The following is a 23513-nucleotide window of genomic DNA, read 5'->3' as shown; positions in this document are numbered from 1 at the left end:
TCCTTTAATAACTTCCTTTAGTAACTTCAGTAATAGGAGCAGTTAGAGGGAGATATGTGCTAGTAAACAGAGTCTGCTGGTTCTGTTCACTGGAAGAATAACTCCAGGTGAAAGAGCCTCATCTGTACACTGTACAGGTTCTGATGCTTCTAACTTCACAACAACCCGTGTTTCTTACCTTATATTATTCCAACATCAATCAGATCCTCACGCTCCCCTCACTCGTCCCGCCCCCAAAACACCTAGGACCAATCAACAGTTGAATACAAGCGTAACAATAACTGACAGCTTTCTTTAGCCAGTCAAAATCAAAACGTTTTAAAACGGCTGTGCATTATATTCTCAACATTTTTTGCATATTAAAAGTAACACACATTAGATACATTTAATATAACATAAAACAACAATATCCCACAAAATTTTCAGCGGATACAGGTTTATAGCCCCCCTAAAACAGGTCTAACGACCTCCATGGTGTAACCAGATCATCATTTAGAAATTATAGTTTATCATTATTATTATTATTATTATTTATTTTATTTATTTATTTTATTTTTATTTTTTATTATTATTTTTTTTTTTTAGCAAACATGAGGACCTGTTTCAGAGCGGAGCTGTGATTTAATGTAGTGGCAGGTTCAGTACTCTGGGTGTCAGTGTAGAGCCATTGCTGCTGGCATTACTGCTGTTTGTCCCAGTAGAGCTGCCGTAGTTTGAGAACCTGGCGCGGTTTGTGGAGGAAAGCTGAGCGCGAGGGGATTCGGTCAGTCCAGCTCTTTTATTCTTTAATAACCTTTAAATTACATTTCAATACATTTTATATTACCTTTCAGTGCAGAATATTAACTATAAACACCTTCAGTATCGGGTTATACGCAGCTTCACACACACACAACGCTACACCCACACACAACACTCCATACTGAGAAAATACAGTGAACAGTGTAGAGTCAGTAACACTAACCTAGCTGACAGTAACAGTGTAGAGTTAATAACAGAGGTAGTGTAGAGTTATAGTTAATAACAGGTAGTGTAGAGTTAACAACAGAGGTAATAGTGTAGAGTTAGTGACAGTAACAGTGTAGAGTTAATATAGGTAGTGTAGAGATATAGTTAATAACAGGTAGTGTAGAGTTAACAACAGAGGTAATAGTGTAGAGTTAGTGACAAAAAGCAGTGTAGAGTTTATAACAGAGGTAGTGGAGTTAACAACAGACGAAACAGTGTACAGTTAGTGACAGGCAGTGCAGAGTTAACAACAGAGGTAGTGTAGAGTTAGTGACAGAGGCAGTAAAGAGTTAACAACAGAGAAGTTGTAGTGTTAATGATAGTCAGTTACAGAGGCAGCATATAGTTAATAACAAAGGCGTTGTTTAATTAATAGCAGAGGCAGTGTAGAGTTAAAGAGAGAAGCAGTGTAAAGTTAATAGCAGAGGCAGTGTAGAGTTAAAGAGAGAAGAAGTGTAAAGTTAATAACAGAGGCAGTGTAGAGTTAATAACAGTAAACTAGCTAACAGTATCAGTGTAGAGTTAATAACAGACAGTGCGGAGTTAATGACCGAGGCAGTGTAGAGTTAATAACAGAGACAGTGTAAAGTTAATAACAGACAGGGTGGAGTTAATGACAGAGGAAGTGTAGAGTTAATGACAGGCAGCGTATAATTAATAACAGATGCAGTGTAGAGTTAATAACAGGCAGTTCAGAGTTAATGACAGTCAGTGTAGAGTAAGTAACAAAAGCAACGTATAGTTAATAGCAGAGGCATTGCAGAGTTAATAGCAGAGATAGTGTAGAGTCAGTAACAGGCAGCGTAGAGTTAATAACAGAGGCAGTGTAGAGTCAGTAACAGAGGCAGTGTAGAGTTCATAGCAGAGACATTGTAGAGTTAGTGACATGCAGTGTAGAGTTAATAACAGAGACAGTGTAGAATTAATAGCAGAGACAGTTTGGAGTGTAGGGAATCTTATGAATGTTCTTGTGTGTTTTGTTATCTAGTATGTTATCAGGACTGCTGGTGACAGAAGTTTGGTGTTTTGGCTATGTGTTCGCTTGCGCTGTTCCCACCGCCGCTCTCGGGCGGACAGATCACTCTGTATGAAGCGAATAATGAGCTTGTGGCAGGGAGCTCACCGGACTGCTACGAAAAACAGGTGACTGGGATAACTCTAGATTAAGCTGTGTAATTTACATTTTGACGAAGGCAATGATTGATTTGTATCTGTAAACTAGAAAAATGAGCGCTGTTTTTCTGCACATGGGACAGGACGACTACACTGTATTATGGAGAGGATGACCGGGCCGTGTATTGCGAGATTTTAGGAAACGACCTCCTTTAGAGTTTTAGAGCGTTAGAGCATTGCTGGGTCTTCCAACATGACAATGACCCGAAGCACACAGCCAGGAAAACCAAGGAGTGGCTCTGTAAGAAGCATATCAAGGTTCTGGAGTGGTCTAGCCAGTCTCCAGACCTGAACCCTATAAAAAAAAATCATTGGAGAGGGCTCAAACTCTCTCAGCGCCATCCCAGAAACATGGCTGATCTGAAGATCTGTTTGAAGTAATGAGCAAAAATCCCTGCTGCAGTGTGTGCAAACCTGATGAAAAACTACAGGAAATGTTTAACCTCTGTAATTGCAAACAAAGGCTACTGTACCAAATATTATCATTGATTTTCACAGGTGTTCAAATACTTATTTACAGCAGTAATACACAAATAAAATTATTAAAAATCATACATTGTGATTTTCGTGTTTTTTTTAAATACATTATGTCTCTCACAGTGGGCATCCACCTAAGATGAAGTGGGAGAACTTGCAAAGTCACAGGGTGGTCAAAAACTTATTTTCCTCACTGTGAAACATAGCGCTGGTTATGCATTGAAAGAGTTTGGACAAAAATGTCCTTCCCTCAGAGCATTGTTCGTCTATGTTTTTGTGTCACTAACATTTGCATTGCTATATGTTCCCTTTTTAGCACTGGGACCCTCCTAGTCTGAATTTTCCCAGGGAAACTTTGAAGCCACATAGTCGTCCAGAGAGCAGCAGCAAAGCTGCTTTTCTGGATCACAAGGATACGCTATGGATGAGGAGCGCTGGAGCTTGGTATATGTTAACTTACATATGCTTTTTTAAGGAATTGCAGAAACATTAATGTAGTAATGTATAGAAGTCTTGTGACCAGCTGACTGTTTTCTGGCTTACCTGTGTAGGCGTGATGCAGGTCTTTCGGGCCTTTTAGATGAAATCACTAATAGCGCTGAAGAAGGTGAGTAAATGTTATTTTCTCTTTTATTTTAATGTGCATGCTAATGCTTTATATTTCTGCTTAGATGTGTGTGTATGTGTAACTGTGGATGTGGTTCAGTGTTCAGTGTTGACTCCCTCTACCAGGGTGCCAATTAAACATTGTTTCTTACTCAGCGGTTCAAATGTAAGCAGTCTGTAGTTGAGTTTTTGTAGTGTGCACACAACTATACTGGGTTGCAGTGCAAATATGTAGATGCAGTTTTGGATAAATAAACATCAACTATGTATTCATTTATATTTGCTTTCTGATCACTGGATGGAATGTTTGTATGTTTTCTACAGTGCCTAAGTGGCTGGCAGTGAGTTCAGGATGTGTTTTGGCTCTGATACGATGGATGTCTTCATTCCATGGCTCTCTGTTTCCACATCTAACTGTGAGAATTATCATACCTATTTACTCATACACTCTGCTTTCTTACCTTATAAGGATAAGCATGCAGTTTTGAGTTATTCTTATTAATTTTGGATTAGTTTTTGGGATGACAGTGGGATGTTTAGCCTCAGCGTTGAAGTTATTGTAAATTTCTTTAACAGTTTGTATCAGAAACCACGGTGTTAATTTGACATGTTTTTCTTAACAGTTAAGTGGAGAGGAGATGACTGCTGAATTCTCCCAAGTGTTGGATTGGTAAGAGGATTTCTCCGATTGTTAGTCAACAGATTTTAGGATTCAAGTCTGTCTTATAAATCTGACGGTTCATTGGCTGAAACTCAGATGGCTCTCTGCTCCCTAAACTGTGCAACTTTTATCATTAAAAATTATATTTCATGACTTACATAATTCATTTACGGGGACTAGGCAGCTATTAGAGATTCAACCACTGTGAATCTTTCAGTTTTAACTGCTTTTTTTTAACCTTTAGGTCTGATAGTGCTATCCGAAGCTTTGCTTGGCATCCTCACACAGACAAATTTGCAGTAGCCCTTCTGGATGATTCCATCAAGATCTATAACTCTCGGAGGTAATTCTGATTTTTTATATAAAATATATCACAATTTAACTTGATTAATTAATGCAGTAAAAGTGTGACTTTTTAAATCTACAAGTGCTTCCGTTTAATAATACGCCATAATTAATCTAGGCCTTATTAGTCTTAACCTGTGGCTGCTTTTACAGTGCAACAGCCCCAACTTTAAAGCACCGGCTGCAGAGGAACGTGAGTGCTATGCAGTGGAAACCTCTGTGTGCATCTGCTCTGGCTGTGGCGTGTCACACCTGCCTTCTTGTCTGGCATGTCGATCCTTCTTCACTGTCTACACGGTATTGGCTCACACACACAACAATGTATATATAATATTATAGTATAAATCATAGCACTTTAATAGTCTTAATTTAATCGTGTATTTTATATAATATTCTATATTCTATATATCTTGGACTCCTGATTCTAGAATCAAATCAAATTTATTTATTTATTTAGTGCTTTTTACATGTACCATGTACTATCATATGTACTGCCAAAGCTATTTTGTAACAGGGAAACTATCCTCCTCTTTTCAAACTACTTATAAATTAATCTAAATTAAGTCATTACAAATCCACAAATATCTAATATATTCAGGTGAATTAGGAAAAGCAGTTAGAATATTCCTAGTTAGAGTTCATATAAACTTAAGTATAATCAGTAGTGGAGAGTGAACAACTTCTGAGGGAGGTGACAGTTGATCTGTGGTGGGTGATGGGGAAGCCTGACTTCCAGAGACTTCCATCAGGTGGGCAGAAAGGTGAAATTAATATAGACTGGATTCATGAAGAACAGAAAATATGAAGCGCTATCAGAGTTTGGATAATGACTCCAGCAGATTAGAATATAGTAGCCTAACCCAAAGGAGAGAGTTAGAAGGTATCTAAGGGGAAACAAGAATTACCAATAGCTAAAATAAGGAAGTAAGTTCGTAGCCTAGACTCTAGACTAGGCGTTTTCCCAACAGCGCTGGTTAAAGTGGACTCTGGTATCGTTTTTCTTTCTTTTTTTTTATATTTGGGTGCTAATGCAGGACTTATTAACATTACATTTAACAGTCTGTCTGTACTCTCTCTCTTTCTTTCGTTCTTTCTTACAGGCCCTCTTCTGGTTGTGCTCAGGTGTTGTCTCATCCAGGTCATTCTCCAGTCACGTCTGTTGCCTGGTCTCCTTCAGGGTCTTTATTAGTGTCTGCCTCTCCTGTGGACACTGCCATGATGGTTGGTTATCATTGCTTTCTTTAGTTACAGTCAATTAAAAGGTTTTCTGGATATCATCATATACTGATAAACAGTAAACATTATTATTATGATCATTATTAGATAAGGAAAACCTGTAACCAGATCAAATCAGTTTTTTATGTGTTTTGCTGGTGTGTTAATTAGGTATGGGATGTGGCCGCTGAGAACTGTGTTCCACTACAGCGAGTGGGAGGTGGAGGAGTCACAAATGTCTCTTGGTCACCAGATGGCAGTCGGCTGTTGGCAGCCACACCTTCTGCCCTATTCAGGTACCAAATGCATTAAAACATTAATGTATGCAAATTAATTTGGAATAAGTAACGTGTTAATAAATTAATTACGCCACCAAGTTTGACCCCAACTTCTGTCGTAATCTGCCCTGCCCAAAGAGCAGATTTTGTTATGACTGAAGGACTGAAAAGCTCCATACAGTGACAGAGGAGTAAATCCCCTGATGTGCGGTGTCCTGTTGTGCTGCCCTGTAGCAAGTCTTGGTTCATACTTCCAGCTCCAACCCAGATAGTGAGCTTTGGGGCAGGTGAAACACAAAGCACATGGAGCAGATAGGACACTCGGACTCGCTCTGGCAGTATTCTGCTTGCTTATGTATTAGTTCATACATGAACTAGCACCAAAATTCATGTATGGCATTAGTTACAGAAATAAAATGAAAAAAAAGGAGCTACATACAATGATCTCCGTGGTACAACACACGCTCGGATTCTCTGCGCTCTCAGGGTAGCTACACACGTACCAGTGCACTTGAAGGGACAGTGTACACATTTCTGAATACTGGCAGTTAGATATTTCCCTCGGGCCATTTAAATGGTCATTCTTCTATTTACATTTAAAAATATCCACTATAAAATCTTGCATCTTAAGAAGAACAAGTGCTATTACTCGCAGTTAATCAGAAAAAAAAATAATTTTGTAACTGATTGACACCACTATTCCAGAGCCATTCTCTGAGCAATACAAATATATACATATTAGTGGACACCGGACACCGCACTTTGGGGAATGTCTCCTCTGTCGTTGTGTTGTCCATGTTGAAGCTTTTTTAGTCATTGAGCCAAAAAAAGATTGAGGCAGGTTGGGGTCAAATTTGGTAGCGTAATTAATTTGCGTAAAAAATAACGTTACTGATTTCAAATTAATCTTTTTTTTCTTGCTCCTTTTTTCTAAATATTTCATGAATTTTAAAATCTGTAGTTATGTGAAACTGGGAACAGGTTAAGGGCCACTGGCTTTGATATTCCATGTAGCCATTTGTGCATTTGTGTTTGACATACAAACAGGTTTCTCATACAAGTCCACTTTTCTTCTATTATAATAGAAAATATTATCGTTTTTTTTTTTTTTTTTTTTTTGAATGAGTCCAGACTTTTAATGAGCAATGAACTATACACAGTGTTTCCACTACATTCATTTAGAATGGAATTTTAAATGAAGAACTGTAGTAAAGTGAATTGATTAAGTCAAATGTAGGCATTATTAATTGGGTCAGTGTTTTTGTCCCCCAGATGGTGTGGTTGATTACCAGTTTGAATGATAAATTAATCCAAATGAAAGTTTAGAAACTTTCTCTAATTAACCCGTCACCAGGTAATGTAGGTTAGGGATATTTTGGGCAAGTAGCCTATTCAGAAAATTATTATAACAACTTTTTTTATTTTTAGAAAGCTTAATGAAGGAAAGAATAAATAGACTGCCACCATTAAACCTGAATTTTACAAGATTTCACATTAATTTCACTTCCAGCATGCATATGGATATTAACAAGCAAAGATGTTAACAATGAGCAAGAGAATAAACATTTATTTTATGCTTTCAACACAGACTACTTGATGATAATTCTGTAAATAGTTCACAATGGCTCAGTAATGTCTGAATTAATGCATTGATTGATTGTCATGTTTTTATTTATTATTTAGGGTTTTAAGCATGCTCTGTTCTGCAGACCTAACTACATCCTGATAAGAGACCTAAACTTTATCAGAAGAGACTGCTATCTTCTACTAATCATATGCTGGTCAGCCTCAAGGGGTCGCTATAGTTCAAGGCATATAACAGGCTTTACCATGGAACACACAAACCATAATGCCTTTAAACTACATTTATTCAGACATTCCATCACTATTTATTTTTTAATAGTTAATATTTAACCCCCACCCCAAAAGACTGTATTATATTTTTTTCCTGAGTCCTTCTAAGGCAGAAACACATTTGGCTTGCTCATGGTAAACTGCTGTTTAGTATATTAGCAGCAGGCATGATGGAGCAGATGCTAATGTTTTCTAACGATGGTGTGCAGGGTTTGGGAGACCAGAATGTGGACATGCGAGCGGTGGCCTTGTCTGAAAGGGCGATGCCAGGTAAGACTGCTAGTTGCTTACATGTGCTAATGTGTTGTGAAGTAACGTGTGTTGTCAATCGGTTCATGCGATATATCGCTTTTAATTTCGCTATGCATTTTTCATATACTGAAAAGCCGCAGTATAGCTGAAAAAAACAGCTGTGGAGCAAATTGTATAATATTGTTTGCAGAGAGAACGCTGCAGAGCATTGCGTGGGACAGCACAGCCAAACAGCATGCTAGCTAGTGTTAGCCGGGTTAGCATAAACATTCTGTTAGCCAAAAGCTGGGAAAGACTCCACCTCTTTTTTGGTCCCAGATCACTGGTCTTGCCTGACTGGAGAAACATTATCTCCATGCAGAAAGGTGACTAATGGAGTTGAACAGGCGAGCCAGGGTTAAAACAAAAAAGTTGTGTATGAAAACTAACCAGCCCAGAATCGATCCTGGGTGCAGGTCAAGAGAGAAAACACCCCAAAACACTGCTTTTAAGGTGTGCCTCACCGCAGCAAAAATACATCAAGTACTTCTATATAGCCCTATAAAGAGCCATTTTAATTATTTAATGCCTTGGCTTTAATAATAACAAAAAACTGTAACTGTAAATAGATATCATTTGTAGTGTTTATTGAACTATATCAAATATGAAAAGAAAAGCAGTGTTAAGGCTTACTTGGGTTAAGTCTGGAGGCGTACTTGGCCAGCCAATCACCTTTATTTTCAGCTTTCTCAGCAAAGCAAAGTTGAAAAACTTGATTATATTAAGTGTATTGTGTGTAGTGTTTATACTGTAAAGCTATCTGTATGTCTTATTTTATATTATATTTTATTTTATTACTCTTCTTATAAATATTATTCTTTGCACATTGGTGGGAATCTGCACCCAAGTTTTTTACTCACATGTACACCTGTACTCTGTGACGTGACAATAAAAATCTGAATCTTGAAACTGCCATTTGGCTGAGTTTCTGAAGCACTTATACAGCGACAAACCATGATGCTACCACCACCATGCTCTACTGTAGGCAAGGGACAGTTTTTTTTGGTTCTCTTCACCATGCCACCACCACACACGCTGGACACCATCTGAGCCAAACAAGTTAATCTTGGTCTTGTCAGACCACAGGACATGGTTCCAGTAATCCATGCTCTTGGACTGTTTGTCTTCAGCAAACTGTTTGTGCATCAGCTTCAAAATAGGCTCCTTTTTATGACAAGTTGATGCAGAGTGTGGTGTATGGTCTGAGCACTGCAGGCCGGCTTTCTACTTCTTTAAGCTTTGTAGCAATGCTGGCAGCACTCATACGTCTATTTTTTTTTTAAAGCCAACCTCTGGATATTACACTGAACACTGAATTGATCCTGATCATGCTGCATCTCGGTTTTAGGGTGTTAGCAATCTTCTAATAGCCTAGGCCATCTGTATGTAGAGCAACAATTTTGTTTCTCTCAGTCACAGAGAGATTTCTTGCAATGAAGTGGCATGTAGAATGCTTGACATGGTCAGTATGAGAGAATTGAACCCAGAACACCAAATTTAACAGACCTGCTGCCCATTCACACCTGAGACACTAAGGAGCCACATGACACAGGGGAAGGAAAATCGTTAAATCATTTGAAACCTATGTTTTGTATTCCAGATATTCCAACTACAAATGTTTTAATAATGCAGATTATTGTACTGGTTTCTAAATGTATTTGATCTTTTCTCTTTACCCCTAGTCTGCATGCTGGAGTCCTGACGGAAGCCGATTGTTGTTCAGTGTTCAGGGAGAAATGGTGATCTATGCACTGACGTTCTCAGACATGACAGGTACTTAACATTACTACACAACTTATCGTTTTTTTCTTGATTGAAATCATTTTATTATATTTTAACATGGGATGTCTTAATGATTTTTTATATAAAACAAGTAAAACACAACATGACAAGGGTACCCTTTCATCTGATTGAGACACATTAAATCTTACACAGCATCCGAAAACTGAAAGTAGACATTCTGGCCAACACTAATCCACTTTATTACTGCTTTAATCAAAACCAGAACTGGGCCACAGAAAGCTGCAGTAGGTTGCATTTGATTTGAAATTTACTCCAAAAACTTCTGTGCTCTTTGCTCAAGGCCGCACAGTGATATCAAACTTACTTTTCTACACAGTTATGTGTGCCTCTTATGTGTCTACAGATTTTAACGTACTATTCTGTAGAATTCTGTAGGTCTCTAGTTTAGTTTTAGAGAAATATACATGTAAGCATGCCTCTGTTGGTTTAATTGTTAACAGGAGCATTTTAAAATGTTAGAGACAGAGATGGAGATAATTATCTCAAGGAAAAGTAAGTTGGTGGGTTATCTTAATTGTGGCTCACAGTGTAATGTGTAATTTTATAACTTGCTTTCTTATTCTTTGGCTTGTTTTAGGAGGACCGAAATCTGCTGCAGTTGTGGCTGATCTTTCTGAAACCACCTTCAGTGGGATTGATGATATCACGTAAGCAGTGTGTCTGATTGTACCTCTGTTCATTACCATATTTTTCACACTACAAGGCGCAGCGAATTATAAGGTGCACCATTAATGAACGTCTGTTTTCATACATAAGACGCACCGGATTATAAGGCGCATTATGCAACACTTGTAAGGAACAGGGGTGTCGCCATGTTTCCCTTTTTATTCAGCAGGTTTTGTTGCTGGGTGGTGACCTAAGAAAGTGTAATTCTTAAATTTCTTTTAATGTCAAACGAGCACTGGATATTAATCTACACAGAATTCTCTCCTAAAAAAAAAACTTCTGAGCATTAGCGGCTAACCGTTTGTAAATGCCGCCCGACAGCGTTACACTCTGGAACCCTTTACCGGAGTGTTCCGGTAAGCCAAGGCGATATTAGCTAGTGGTTCATCCCACATAGCTTGTTTTAACATGGTAAACGCAAAGGCTACAGTCCGATAATTCTCACCTCTGAGCGGCGAAAGAGCTAACGCTTACCGTGGTTAGTGGCTAATGCTAGTGTTGCTCCTGCAGTGCTAGCTGGGGCTAGCAGCAGGCTACAGGCTGATAAAACTCACCTCTGAATGGGTAAAGAGCTAACTCTTAGTGCAGTTAGCGCTAATGCTAATACTGCTCAAGCCTCAGTGCTAGAGAACTAAACTGAAACTCCTGTATACACCTGTGTGGCCTTACTGCCCCTTAATACCTGGTTGGTAAAATTCATACATGACAATTTTGGGGAAAATTAAATGATTTAATGTACGCCTTATAGTGCAAAAAATACGGTAGTTTTGCAAGTTCGTAATAAATGTACTGATATATGAGTTGTAGCTAATGCTAGTATTTCATGTTCTTCATGCACTGAATAATAAAAAAATGTTAAAATATAAAGACGTTAAAAGAAATGTGACTGAAATCATCTACAGAAACAAAGCAAAGATGTTTTAGCACGACATTCTGCTTTTCTGGAGTGCATAAAATAAAAATATGATTCAGAGATAAGTGAACATCTTTAGTTGTAATGCACATTAGCCCTTTTTCAAATTGTAGATTTATTAACCTGTCACTTATCCTGTGCTCATCAGTGTTGGGGGAGAGGTTCAGTCCCTTGCTTGGGATCCCACTGGAGAGAGACTGGCTGTGCTTCTGAAAGGTACAGAATTTTTGAAATCCTCATTAATTTATTTTAATTCATCACTGGCATTCAAATGGGGTTTAAATTTGATAACTGACACAATGAGAAATCAATGATAAGCCAAAATAAATTCTTCTGCTGCTAAGTCATGTGTAGTGTTTAAAATAGCATCTACATTTTGTGACTTATTGTGGTTGCTTCTGTTTTATGGAATTATTTTTTGTACATAATACAAAACAATATTTGGCAGCAGCAAAAGCAATAGGGCACTAATAATAATTTTTTTGAATTGAATTGTTTTTCTGTGAATGTGAAAAAGGGATGCAGGTGTAAGATGTAAGAACAGAGAAGTACATGCGCTGATGTTTGCCAAAGGTCTCTTTCCACTTAATTCAAACAGTTATGTTAGTTTGCTCACCTATACAAACCCACTGAGGCAGTTAGTACAGCCTGTAAAGTGTAAACGTAGCATGCTCAATGTGTTTCTCTAGTCAGAGATAAAGAATAAAGAGTGATAAATGTGCATGTGGCTCACTTTCTCTACAAACAGCAGGGGTGGGATGAGAGAGGAGGAGGAGTGGTTGGGGGACAAACAAGACTACAGTTACCATAGCAATACTCCTAAACCACTACAGTGCCCACAATATCATTACAGCATCAGGGTTCTTGGTGGTGTGTGCACTAAACCATGACCCACTAACTGTGGCAGTTCAGTATGAATGCACATACCAGTACTTACCTCCTTAAATCTGACTGAATGATTTCTGTGCCCTAGGCTAAAAACCATGAGGAATCACAAAATGTTTCACGCTAGTTCAAAATGGTACCACAGGAATTGAGTGGTTTTATAAACTCTCTTTTAGGACAATCAGACACAATGAACCTTTAACAGTCAGACGCAGAATTAAGTCAAATTTTATTTATATAGCAATTTTTGCAACAAATGTCACAGACACACCATTTCTTTTTGAAGCACGTTGCTAACCATATAAGACTGCAGTTGTCACAGTTTAAAGTGGCTTAAGGGTTCTCTATTGTATAAGAGTGGAAACAACCTTTAAACTTGAATCCAGGGCACATCTTACAGATGTTTAGTAGTCTGAAGTCAGTAACTGCAATTTAAGGTGCTTGCCTTTAAGCAGAAAGTTCCCTGCCATTAATGAGTCCTGAGGAAGTAAAAAAACAGATATTTTTCCATTTTCATTTATCCTCTTCTTTAGGCAATGCAGGATCCTCCAGTCATCCTGCTATTATAGCTGTGTTTAAAACACGCTCCAGCCCAGTCTTTGAATTGCTTCCATGGTGAGTAGAATAACATTACATAAAGGAGAGACCATTATGTAAATAAAATTTACATCTTAAAGTGTTAGACCAGTGATTAACATTAAAATGCCCACCTAAAACACTTAATCATTGGAGCCAAACACTAATGCTAATCCTCTCTTTCAAAAAAGAAACATTTCCTATTTCATTTATTAAAACAAAAACGTGAATAGTTATAGATCAGAGCAATTCTCTTAGTCGAACTCTCTTATTCTCTTTCAGTCTCTTACACTACCTCCTACAGTCTCTTACACTCACTCACTCACTCACTCACTCTCACTTACTTTTTAAACACTTTATTACAGACTCATTCTTACACATTCACTCTCACACACACTCTCTCTCTCACACACTCTCTCTCACACAGTCTCTCACTGTTATACTTACTCTCACTCTCTTGCTCACTCACTCTCAGTCCTAGTTACACTCTCATTCTCACACTCACTCTTACACATTCACACTCGCTCACTCTCACACTTTTTTTTACACACTCTCACACTGACTCTCACTTATACACACTTGCACACTCACTCTCTGTTACACTCACTCTTACTCTTTTACAATCTCACACTCTCTTGAACTCTCACCCTTACAAACTCACACACACTTACACTCTTACACACTCTCACTCGCACACTCTCTCACTCACACTCTTACACTCTCTCACACCTATACTAACTTACTCACATACTCTCTTAAACTTTTTCACACAGTCTCTCATTTTTATATTTTATGTTACTGATGTCAGTGTGTAGGGTAAGCTGTGTTTGTTGTCTTGTCTCTACTTAAGCTTTTTTAGCTTTTGTTTTGACCCGTCATAACACATGGCAAGACATTATGTGGCTGTACATGTGACCTGAATTTTGACCATTTAATATTACAAAAATAAAATTAAGCGATATTGCAAACATTTAATTTATTTAATCCTGCTTTATTTTTTTGTTTCTTTGTATTCTGGTTATGCTTACATCTTTAATTTCTATTCTATTTTAGTGGCTTTGTGAGTGGGGAGATTGGAGCAGAGCCTAGACTGATTCAGTTTCATCCTCATTTCCAGCATGGTGCATTGCTCACAGTGGTAAGGGTGTACTTACTTGTGGTTAAACAGTGTCATAGAAAAAATAATGAAATTAAATAAAATAGGTGCTGCTGCTGTAAAAGATTCCAAAAGTAGCAGATGATATTTTCAAGTATTTTCTAGACTTGCTCAGTTTGCTCAGAACAGCAAACTCTTCATCTGCTCATTTACTCATTATCACGCCCGATAAACACAGAATTAGTACTGAGAGCTGGTGAAAATCGCTTTAAAGAGACTGCACCACTATGCACGTTTTAAAAGATCTTTTTACCATTCTCACTGCAGTTACACATTTTCACCAAAAACGTAGGGACTGTCAATTTAATATTTATTTACGTTCTCTGTGAACTTTGAGCACGGCTCTCTGTGACTCCGCTGAGCTGCTGTATTATAACTACTCCAATATTAATTTATCATTATTTTTGCCTGCACTCTGGTTAAACAGCATTGTTTTTTTTTTTGTTTGTTTTTTTACATGAGCTGTGATAAGACATTCCACCACAGCATTAAAAAGAGTTAAAAATATCTGATGCCATTTTTGGCACGAAAGATGGCATGACCTTTTATTTTATCCAATGAGGAAAACCCAGATTAAGTTGAAGATAGATTCAATTTAAATAAATTTAATGAAGAAATGCTATTGCAAGTGCATTTTTATTCTTAAACTAGGTGTAATTCACATCCAAAAAAACTAAACTGAGAATTATATTAATATTACATTCAGTTAAGTTTGCCTAAAAAATGGTTGACTTCAAGTTTAATTGTGTTTGTGTTTCTTTGCAGTGCTGGTCCAATGGCCGGATTTCTCATGTGCCGTTCTATTTTGTAAGTGTGGGGAGACCACACACTGGTGGAAGCCCTCCACTCCCACACATCACCAGCAAGATAGAAGATTACAGTACTACACACACGCTCTACACAGAACAGATTTCCTAAACAATGATTTGTTGTTTCCTACTTTCTACTTACTACTTGCCATATCTCAACATATGCCTATGGTTTACTACTGTTTGCACAAACTAATAAACTTTGATATCCTCATTGATTTGCAACATCATGTGTGTGCTAACGTGTGAAGATAAATCAGTTCTTAAAATATTCCTGAAGGGTATATTGCTATTCTAGAAATCTATTCAAAACAACATGTGAAAAAGTAATTGCCCCTAAACCTAATAATTGCTTTTTCACATCTCACATTTTTAGCAGAATTGGTTTAATTCACATTGGAGGGTTTTCCAGGATGAATGGCCTGTTTAAGGTCATGCCACAGCCTCTCAATCAGACTTTTACTAAAACCACTCCAAAACCTTCATTTTGTTTTTTAGCCATTCAGAGGTCTTGTTTGTCTTGTTTTGTTTTGTTTGTGTGCTTTGTATCATTGTCCTGCTGCAGAACCCAAGTCCACTTGAGCGTAAAGCCACAAACTGATGGCCAGACATTGTCCTTCAGGATTGTCTGGTTAACAGCAGAATTCATGGTTGCATATATTACAGCAAGTTGTCCAGGCCCTGATGCAGCAAAGCAATACCAGTCCACAGAGTATTTTCCCAAAGTCATGAGGATCATCAGGATGTTTGTTGGCTTTTGTGTTCTTTTTGGTCAGCAGTGTTTTTTTGCCTTAAAAATAATTACTGTTTTACATAGGGTCAGTTTGGTTTGGAAATATTTTCCCTTAATAAATGAAATAAAAATGCAGATACTTTTTTACAGTCTATGGCTGTGGCATCACCGGGGAACAAACCAGTGATTTCCCAAAAACTGGACTGACATTTCTGTTGCTGTGCCACTTTATTTATTTGTTTCTATAGAATTGCGATTTATTCAGTGCATTGGAACAGAGTGGATGATGCTTCGTGATGGGACAACACAGATATCTGTCTAGTGTGGGGTCCCTCAGAGTGGGACAGGGAAAGTGACCTTGACTGTGAAAAAGGCCCTATATACATTTAGTCACATGAAAATATTATGGTCACCGAATTAATTGTACAAATAACTATCCTTGGAGACATTGTGGCAGAGACTGCATTAGTGATGGAAGGTGTTTATGTTAAAGGGTAACTGATCAACTGTGGCTTCTTTATTGATCCACTTGCCAAAGTTGTCTTTTCCTCTGACATCAATGGCCTGTGGGGCACATTGGCAGTTCTAAAACATTTTAACTGGGGGGGCCAGTTACTTTGGAGAGGTTACTTTCTACCTTACAGTGCTTTACATGCCTTACTTATGTCTTTAATATCATTCAACATTTAATTTATATTCAGTTACAATTTCACAATTTACAATTTTCATCATCTTAAATCTATATTTGTCAGATTACAAATTATTTCAATGTCTTTGGTATGATTTTAATTTTTTTTTTTTCCTTTTTTACATAATTTTTCCCATTTTTTTTTTATAAAAAATGTCTTTTAAGGAACAGTATTTTTACAGGTTATTTTCCCATATTTCATACAAACAGATTAACAAAAATCACCCCACAAAGCATTTGCTTTGCATTTTATATTTTATACATTTTATTTTTTGTAAGTCATGTTGAACTGTTTTCAGATAACTATTCTAATGAATATATTTAGATTTATTTTGCCTTCATTGCTAAGTCAGATGTGCAAATGTTCTCTGGAATGATGGATTCTGGAAAGTTGTGAATGAGATGCAGTGATAAACATTCAGACCTCACTCAGCGTTTGGGAACATAGTTATTAAATGTTAGTTATTAATCTATTGTAATTGTCAGCAACATGTTTAAATTTAATCACAGAAATATATATATATATATTTATATCTATATACACTCAGCATATATTAGTAATGGTGTATCCTGACCTCACTATACCTCTTGTTGCTAATTGCACACAATGCAATGCTAAAAAAAATTTTTAGTTAGGGGCCGTTCCTTAAACAAAATCAGGATATATATTTTTAATATCCTTAATTTCAGAGGAAACAGCAAATGAGCAGCTATCCCATTACTTTAGTTATTCATATATTTGTGTATCAGTATCAGCCCGGACGTTGGGAATTCTATACAACATACTGTTTACTCCACTAAATGGTCTGTTACTGTTTATTTAATACAAATGCAAATACTTTCAAATATCAGATTGATTATTAGCCGATGGGTTTGTCTCCTACTCTCTCCTTTTTAATTCGACTGTAGATAAAGTGAGTGCTTTAATCATAAGAATGACCTAAATAGGGTGGGGGATGGGGAAAATGATACGCATTAAACATGTAAATCCTCCAATTCAGAGCTAAAAATTCACTGACTAAAGCCCTAAAAATAAACAAGAACAGAACATGTTGGATGCATCAATTACATTTGGGTTGTGTTTTTTTGTTGTTTATATTCACTGGCATTCTGGTCTTTCAATGAAGTGCCCACAGAAAATCTAACACTCTGTGTGTATGTGTTTTTGTGCTTACGCATAACATTAACATAAAATCAGTGGGACAGAATACCTATAACAGTGTATCTGAGTGTTCTGGGATTTGTCTTTTTTATATAAAATCAGTACTAATAAAGTTATTTATTGGGTTATTGAGTTTCTCTTCATCTAGTTTTTAAATTACATTAATAAAATTCAGTTTTTAGATTTTTAGATGTGTTGTATGGAGTCTGCAATATATTGAACGTATTACATGTTCACTTATGTAAATGAACAGTAATTTCAGGCTCCGCTTCTCTTCAGTCCCGCTGCTCGCGCCGGTGTTCGGCTGTATTCGGATTTGTTCGGCTGTGTTCGGTTCGGTGTCCAGCTGTGTCCGGGTGTGTTCGGATTTGTTCGGTTCGGTGTCCAGCTGTGTTCGGATTTGTTCGGTTCGGTGTCCTGCTGTGTTCGGATGTATTCGGGTTTGTTCGGCTGTATTCGTTTATGCTCGGCTGTTCGGTCCGGTCCCGGACGGGGATGCCTCCTCCTGCTGCTGCGCGCGGGGTGAGCCGGCTGGAGTCTGAGTGACGACATCGGCCCAGAAGCAGAGCGAGTGCTGTTCGGCGGAGCGTTACGGGAGATTTAGCTCCGCTCTGTGTTTTAATTCTTCGTCTCTCCGCGGTTAAAAGGCGAAGTTGCCGCAGTGAGTGGAGCCGAGTCTCGGGGCGCTGCAGCTGAAGTGTCTGTAGATCGGCCCGTATCCGGATCCCAGGACAGGTAGGTTCGGGCTGTTCTATTAGCAGATCTGTGTGTGGAGGTGAAGAGTCGGGTGATCAGCGGTAGTCCTGCTGTATTTGTCTCTGACCTGGATGGCAGTTCTTACTGTAACCTTTCTTTGTGGCGGTGTAGCGGTATGTCCTGTGCAGGGTCTAACGCTGCCCTTTATCTCCTGGTTAGAAGTTAATGTTAAATTACGCAGCGCAGCATTTATCCCCGGTTAAGTTCAGGCTCAGGTATATCTATAAAACAAACTCGGGGAAAGCAAGCCGGCAGCGCAGCTCGGAGCTCAGCACGGCGGCTCTCTGCGCTTAGCCCGGCCGCTCACCGCTCTCAGCCCTGCCACTCTCTGCGCTCATCCCGGCCGCCAGTGGCTAATGCGCTCCAGAACTGTTGGGCTAACCAACTTTAGCCGTTGAGCTAACTAGCTAACAACAACAAAGATGCTAACAGCTAGCTAACACTACTCAGCTCACAGTGAACTGCATTTACTAAACTGAACAACCTTAACATTACTGAACTGATCAGCCTTCAAGTCACTGAACTGATCAGCCTTTACAGTACTGAACTGATCAGCCTTCGAACTACTGAACTGATTAGCCTTCAAATTACTGAACTGATCAGCCTTTACAGTACTGAACTGATTATCCTTTATTGAACCGATTAGTCTTTACATTATTGAAATGACCAGCCTTTACTCAGCTGATCTGCCTTTACTGAACTGATTGGCCTTTATTAAACTGATCAGCATTTTCTCAACTGATCAGACTGCACTGAATTTATCAATCTTTACATTACTGAACTGATCAGACATTACTGAACTGGTCAACCTTTGCATTACTGAACTGATTATCCTCTATTAAACTGATCAGCCTTTACTCAATTGATCAGCCTCAACTCATCAGTCTTTACTGAACTGACTTGCCTTTATTGAACTGACCAGTAATAAAACTCAGAACCAGCAGAACTTAACTAGCTAAGGAAGTTAGGTTTGTTCAACGTGGGTTTAGTGTTTAGAAATGTTAATTTGCTAACATGTGTGTCTTGTGTCTTACTCAGCAAGTTACAATCAGAGACAATGTTACTGTAATGCACATCCATAGATCAAGCTGCCTAAATAAAAGATAGAATGTTAGGATAAGCAAAAAGCACACTAGATCAGAAAATGCTCCCAGATAAAATGTAGGCAGAATATTTGGATAGCCTGAAACACTGTATCAGGGTAAAGGGAAGGTTAAACTATGACAAGTAATAGATATTATTATTAATGATAATTATTTAAAAATAATAGCTATTTACACATTTGCAAACAAAGATTCTATAATGTATCCGAGAAAATCAGTGTCATGAAAACGTTTAGAATTTGTGGTCTGCGCATGGGCAGGACGGCAAAAGAGAGCACACCGATATGTAGAATAATTCGACAGACTAATAAAAGTCCGCTGCTGTTTAGATCACTGGATTGTCTGGTTTAGTTAATAATTAATTAGAAATAGCTCTCTGATAGTTATGTGGTGTGTCCAGTCTCTTACTTAGCTATTTAGCTACAGTCCGATCCGGTAGATCCAGGTTCGGGAAGTAAATATCCACCCCAGGATTTGTCCGGATGGCGCCGGTGCCGCTCGGCTCAGTGCGCTGAAGTAAAACTGCGGAATGGGTTTATAATCCCGGATCCGGACCGGGCCGCATTTACCTACCTTTAGCTTACCAACAAAACCGGGCTAACAGCGCTCTGCCTGCTAGCGTTAGCGGCTAAAACTGTACTGCAGCATTCGGCGGGGTTTATAGCTAGGTTTAAAGCAGGTGTTTAAAGCTAGGTGTAAAGCAGATGTTTAAATCAGGGGTTTGAAGCTAGGTTTAAAGCAGGTGTTTATAGCGGGGTTTAATACACTGTTTAAAGCAGGTGTTTAAAGCTAGGTTTAAAGCAGGGTTTAAATTTAGGTTTAAAGTTAGGTTAAAAGCAAGGTTACATAGTTTCATAGCTCCACAGCTCATTACCAGGGGCTTTATACCCTTCTAGCCCATGACTAGCATTAGACACGATGCCAACAGCTTCATGTTTATTTATATGATCCAGGGAGTCCTATTCTATTGGCAGTATTTCTCTACAGGGACTAGACAAGCTGTGTGTGTCTGAGTAAGCAGTGGGTTCTCACTAATAGTAGCTGAATAAATGCATGAGCAAGGTGTTTAGTGCATTTGAACTCTATAATGGCTGACTCAGAAAGAAATACTTTATTGACAATATCAATGAAGTATCAGCTAACATTTTATTACCATATGCTTCCCCTAACTGAACGTGTATTAAATTTTATTATATGGATAAATTATTTAAATATACAGGCAGTGTATATCGGCCTGTCACAATAAAAACAAATTTGGATAACAAGTTGTTCCAGACATTGCTATAAAAAATGTTATCGGTTATGCCACATATATAATGATAAAATAATATCATAATATTGCAATTATACTCTTTAATAGCATGATGAATTTTTATTGTTAAGAGTATACAGACATTTGCATCGGAATTTGAAATAACCAAAATAAATAAAACATAACTCAATATCGGAATTATTGTGACTCAATAAATGTACAAGTTATTATTTGACAAAAAAAAAAAACAAAATATGAACGTATAATTGTGAATTGCATTATGTTATATTGTGTGTGACATTATTTGGGAACTGTTTTAGTGAAAGTCATATCATGGATGGAGGCTAAGACTTCATTATTAAAGGTGCTGATGTGAAGGAATGCTGTGTGCAGGACTGTTAAAGCTTATTTAACTACACTGACTTTAAACTGGTGCCTGATCAGATCAGCTTCTTCAACCTGTCACTCACCTTAAGATACTGTGTCATCCTCTCTTTGCCACTGAAACACATTTGTCAGATTTATAAAAACACATTAACCACAGTCTTCGACCCCGCTTTAAACCATTAAAAAAGTTTTACACTCACAAACCTCTCTTACAAGACAAAAAAGATCAGACCATATTTCAAAAGCACAATGCTGTTTGTAAGAAAAAAATAACACAACATTAAACACCAAAACTTTATTCCAGCTATGAAGCATGGTGAATGTAACATTATTGTTTGAAGTTGCTTTGCTGCGTTAGGGTTTGGACAATGTGTCATCAAAAACAACAGTTTATTCCAAGATGTAACAGAACATTACACAGGGTGAGGAGTACTAGACCTAAAGCTAAACATATATTAGGCTAGCCAATAACTCAAAATACACAAGTTAGTTAATTAATTGTTTTAAAAGATGGTTCAACTAGCTGAAACTAATTTAATCCAAAGTTCCTCCTCCTGCTCATTTGCAGTGGATTTACAGGAAACCATTGATAGTTTTGGAGCTGCTAAAGGGGAATGTAAAGATTATTAAAGTCGAGGATTCAAATACTTTTTTCTAGCATGCACTGTGGATATTATGGATGACATTATTAAAATAGTTTAGTACTCTGAACTTACTTTAAATTCCAATGGCTCAAACACTGAATATTTGAGATACCTTTACTTTTGGAAAAAGTGCAGTGTAAAAAAAGAAGAGGCAACAGAATCTCTTTAACCGTTTATTTCAAATGAACACAGGATATGGGTTACTGACACATAGAAAGTACAACAATATTATCTTAGCTCAGTCAGTGAGATTACAGAGTAATAAGGGATCCTCTGGACTGTGGGAAAGTAATTATTTCCATTTTAAACAGTCTAGTTTACCTATTATTCAAGAGGGCTTGCCCCACATCCTCTGAAAAGTACATCCACACTCTAGATGAGTGTGGCTGATATCTCTGATAATAAATAATACAATCAAACTGAGAGAAATTATTCCTTTATAATGTTTAACCTAAAGTACAGAATGTAGCATTTACTAATTACAGCACTGCACATGATTTTGCTGGTTGTAATTAATAATAACTAAAAACTGTTTATTTTACAATACTATACAATATTACTCCACAGAATCCTGATCTTTCCATGCAGCATGGACTTAAAATGGGTTATTTAAACACTATTCACACCATGACACACTTAGTGTCAGAAGGCTACTGAGCTAAGTTAGCTAGTGCAGAGCTGGCTGTGTGAGAAGGCTACTAAGATAAAGCTAGCTAAAACATGTAGCTGCTGTGTGAGAATGCTACTAAGCTAAGCTAGCTAAAAAATGTAGCTGCTGTGTGAGAAGACCACTGAGCTAAAGCTAGCTAAAACATGGAGCTGCTGTGTGAGAAGGCTACTGAGCTAAAGTTAGCTAAAACATGTAGCTGCTGTGTGAGAAGGCTACTGAGCTAAAGCTAGCTAAAACATGTAGCTGCTGTGTGAGAAGGCTACTGAGCTAAAGCTAGCTAAAACATGTAGCTGCTGTGTGAGAAGGCTACTGAGCTAAAGCTAGCTAAACATGTAGCTGCTGTGTGAGAAGACTACTGAGCTAAAGCTAACTAAAACATGTAGCTGCTGTGTGAGAAGACTACTGAGCTAAAGCTAGCTAAAACATGTAGCTGCTGTTTGAGAAGGCGTCTGAGCTAAAGCTAGCTAAAACATGGAGCTGCTGTGTGAGAAGGCTACTGAGCTAAAGCTAGCTAAAACATGTAGCTGCTGTATGAGAAGACTTCTGAGCTAAAGCTAGCTAAAACATGGAGCTGCTGTGTGAGAAGGCTACTGAGCTAAAGCTAGCTAAAACATGGAGCTGCTGTGTGAGAAGACTACTGAGCTAAAGCTAGCTAAAACATGTAGCTTCTGTGTGAAAAGACTACTGAGCTAAAGCTAGCTAAAATGTAGCTGCTGTGTGAGAAGACTACTGAGCTAAAGCTAACTAAAACATGTAGCTGCTGTGTGAGAAGACTACTGAGCTAAAGCTAGCTAAAACATGTAGCTGCTGTTTGAGAAGGCTTCTGAGCTAAAGCTAGCTAAAACATGGAGCTGCTGTGTGAGAAGGCTACTGAGCTAAAGCTAGCTAAAACATGTAGCTGCTGTGTGAGAAGACTTCTGAGCTAAAGCTAGCTAAAACATGTAGCTGCTGTGTGAGAAGGCTACTGAGCTAAAGCTAGCTAAATCATGGAGCTGCTGTGTGAGAAGACTACTGAGCTAAAGCTAGCTAAAACATGTAGCTTCTGTGTGAAAAGACTACTGAGCTAAAGCTAGCTAAAACATGTAGCTGCTGTGTGAGAAGACTACTGAGCTAAAGCTAGCTAAAACATGTAGCTGCTGTGTGAGAAGACTACTGAGCTAAAGCTAATTAAAACATGTAGCTGCTGTGTGAGAAGACTACTGAGCTAAAGCTAGCTAAAACATGTAGCTGCTGTGTGAGAAGAGTACTGAGCTAAAGCTAGCTAAAACATGTAGCTGCTGTGTGAAAAGGCTACTGAGCTAAAGCTAACTAATACATATAGCTGCTGTGTGAGAAGACTACTGAGCTAAAGCTAGCTAAAACATAGAGCTGCTGTGTGAGAAGACTACTGAGCTAAAGCTAG

General features: G+C 38.0%; 2 protein-coding genes across 6 annotated transcripts in view; both read left to right on the top strand.

The window, feature by feature from the left end:
• The first annotated feature begins 666 nt into the window (after nt 1–666).
• On the top strand, nt 667–14934 carry aaas (achalasia, adrenocortical insufficiency, alacrimia). The gene is made up of 17 exons (XM_007247970.4): nt 667–763; nt 1997–2151; nt 2975–3102; nt 3210–3265; nt 3589–3680; nt 3888–3934; nt 4170–4268; nt 4424–4567; nt 5371–5491; nt 5657–5781; nt 7827–7887; nt 9591–9681; nt 10289–10358; nt 11439–11506; nt 12709–12790; nt 13805–13889; nt 14673–14934. Exons 2-17 carry the CDS (start codon nt 2041–2043, stop codon nt 14823–14825), a joined length of 1533 nt encoding a protein of 510 aa, XP_007248032.3. The 5' UTR covers nt 667–763; nt 1997–2040; the 3' UTR covers nt 14826–14934.
• A 2651-nt stretch (nt 14935–17585) lies between these two features.
• The window catches only part of LOC103047068 (cyclin-dependent kinase 17), a 37091-nt gene continuing 31163 nt past the window's right edge, over nt 17586–23513 (top strand). For 2 of the 5 annotated variants that reach the window (XM_049485839.1, XM_007247972.4), the window contains exon 1: nt 17586–18034. The gene's annotated coding sequence lies outside the window, so the exon portion shown is untranslated. The remainder of the gene's footprint in view (nt 18035–23513) is intronic. The other 3 variants (XM_007247975.4, XM_007247973.4, XM_007247974.4) reach the window with 2 other exon arrangements.

The sequence above is a fragment of the Astyanax mexicanus genome, chromosome 12 (assembly GCF_023375975.1).
Source record: "Astyanax mexicanus isolate ESR-SI-001 chromosome 12, AstMex3_surface, whole genome shotgun sequence".
Taxonomy (NCBI): domain Eukaryota; kingdom Metazoa; phylum Chordata; class Actinopteri; order Characiformes; family Acestrorhamphidae; genus Astyanax; species Astyanax mexicanus.
The sequence above is the reverse complement of the archived record's forward strand: the minus strand, read 5'-3'. Positions and strand labels throughout refer to the sequence as shown.

What these genes read in the sequence shown, in the direction of transcription:
- aaas (XM_007247970.4), top strand. Translation starts at nt 2,041, where the DNA reads ATGTGTTCGCTTGCGCTGTTCCCACCGCCGCTCTCGGGCGGACAGATC. An exon ending in TTCTCCCAAGTGTTGGATTG is followed by an intron (nt 3,935 to 4,169) that starts GTAAGAGGATTT and finishes TTTAACCTTTAG; the next exon opens with GTCTGATAGTGCTATCCGAA. An exon ending in ACACCTTCTGCCCTATTCAG is followed by an intron (nt 5,782 to 7,826) that starts GTACCAAATGCA and finishes GATGGTGTGCAG; the next exon opens with GGTTTGGGAGACCAGAATGT.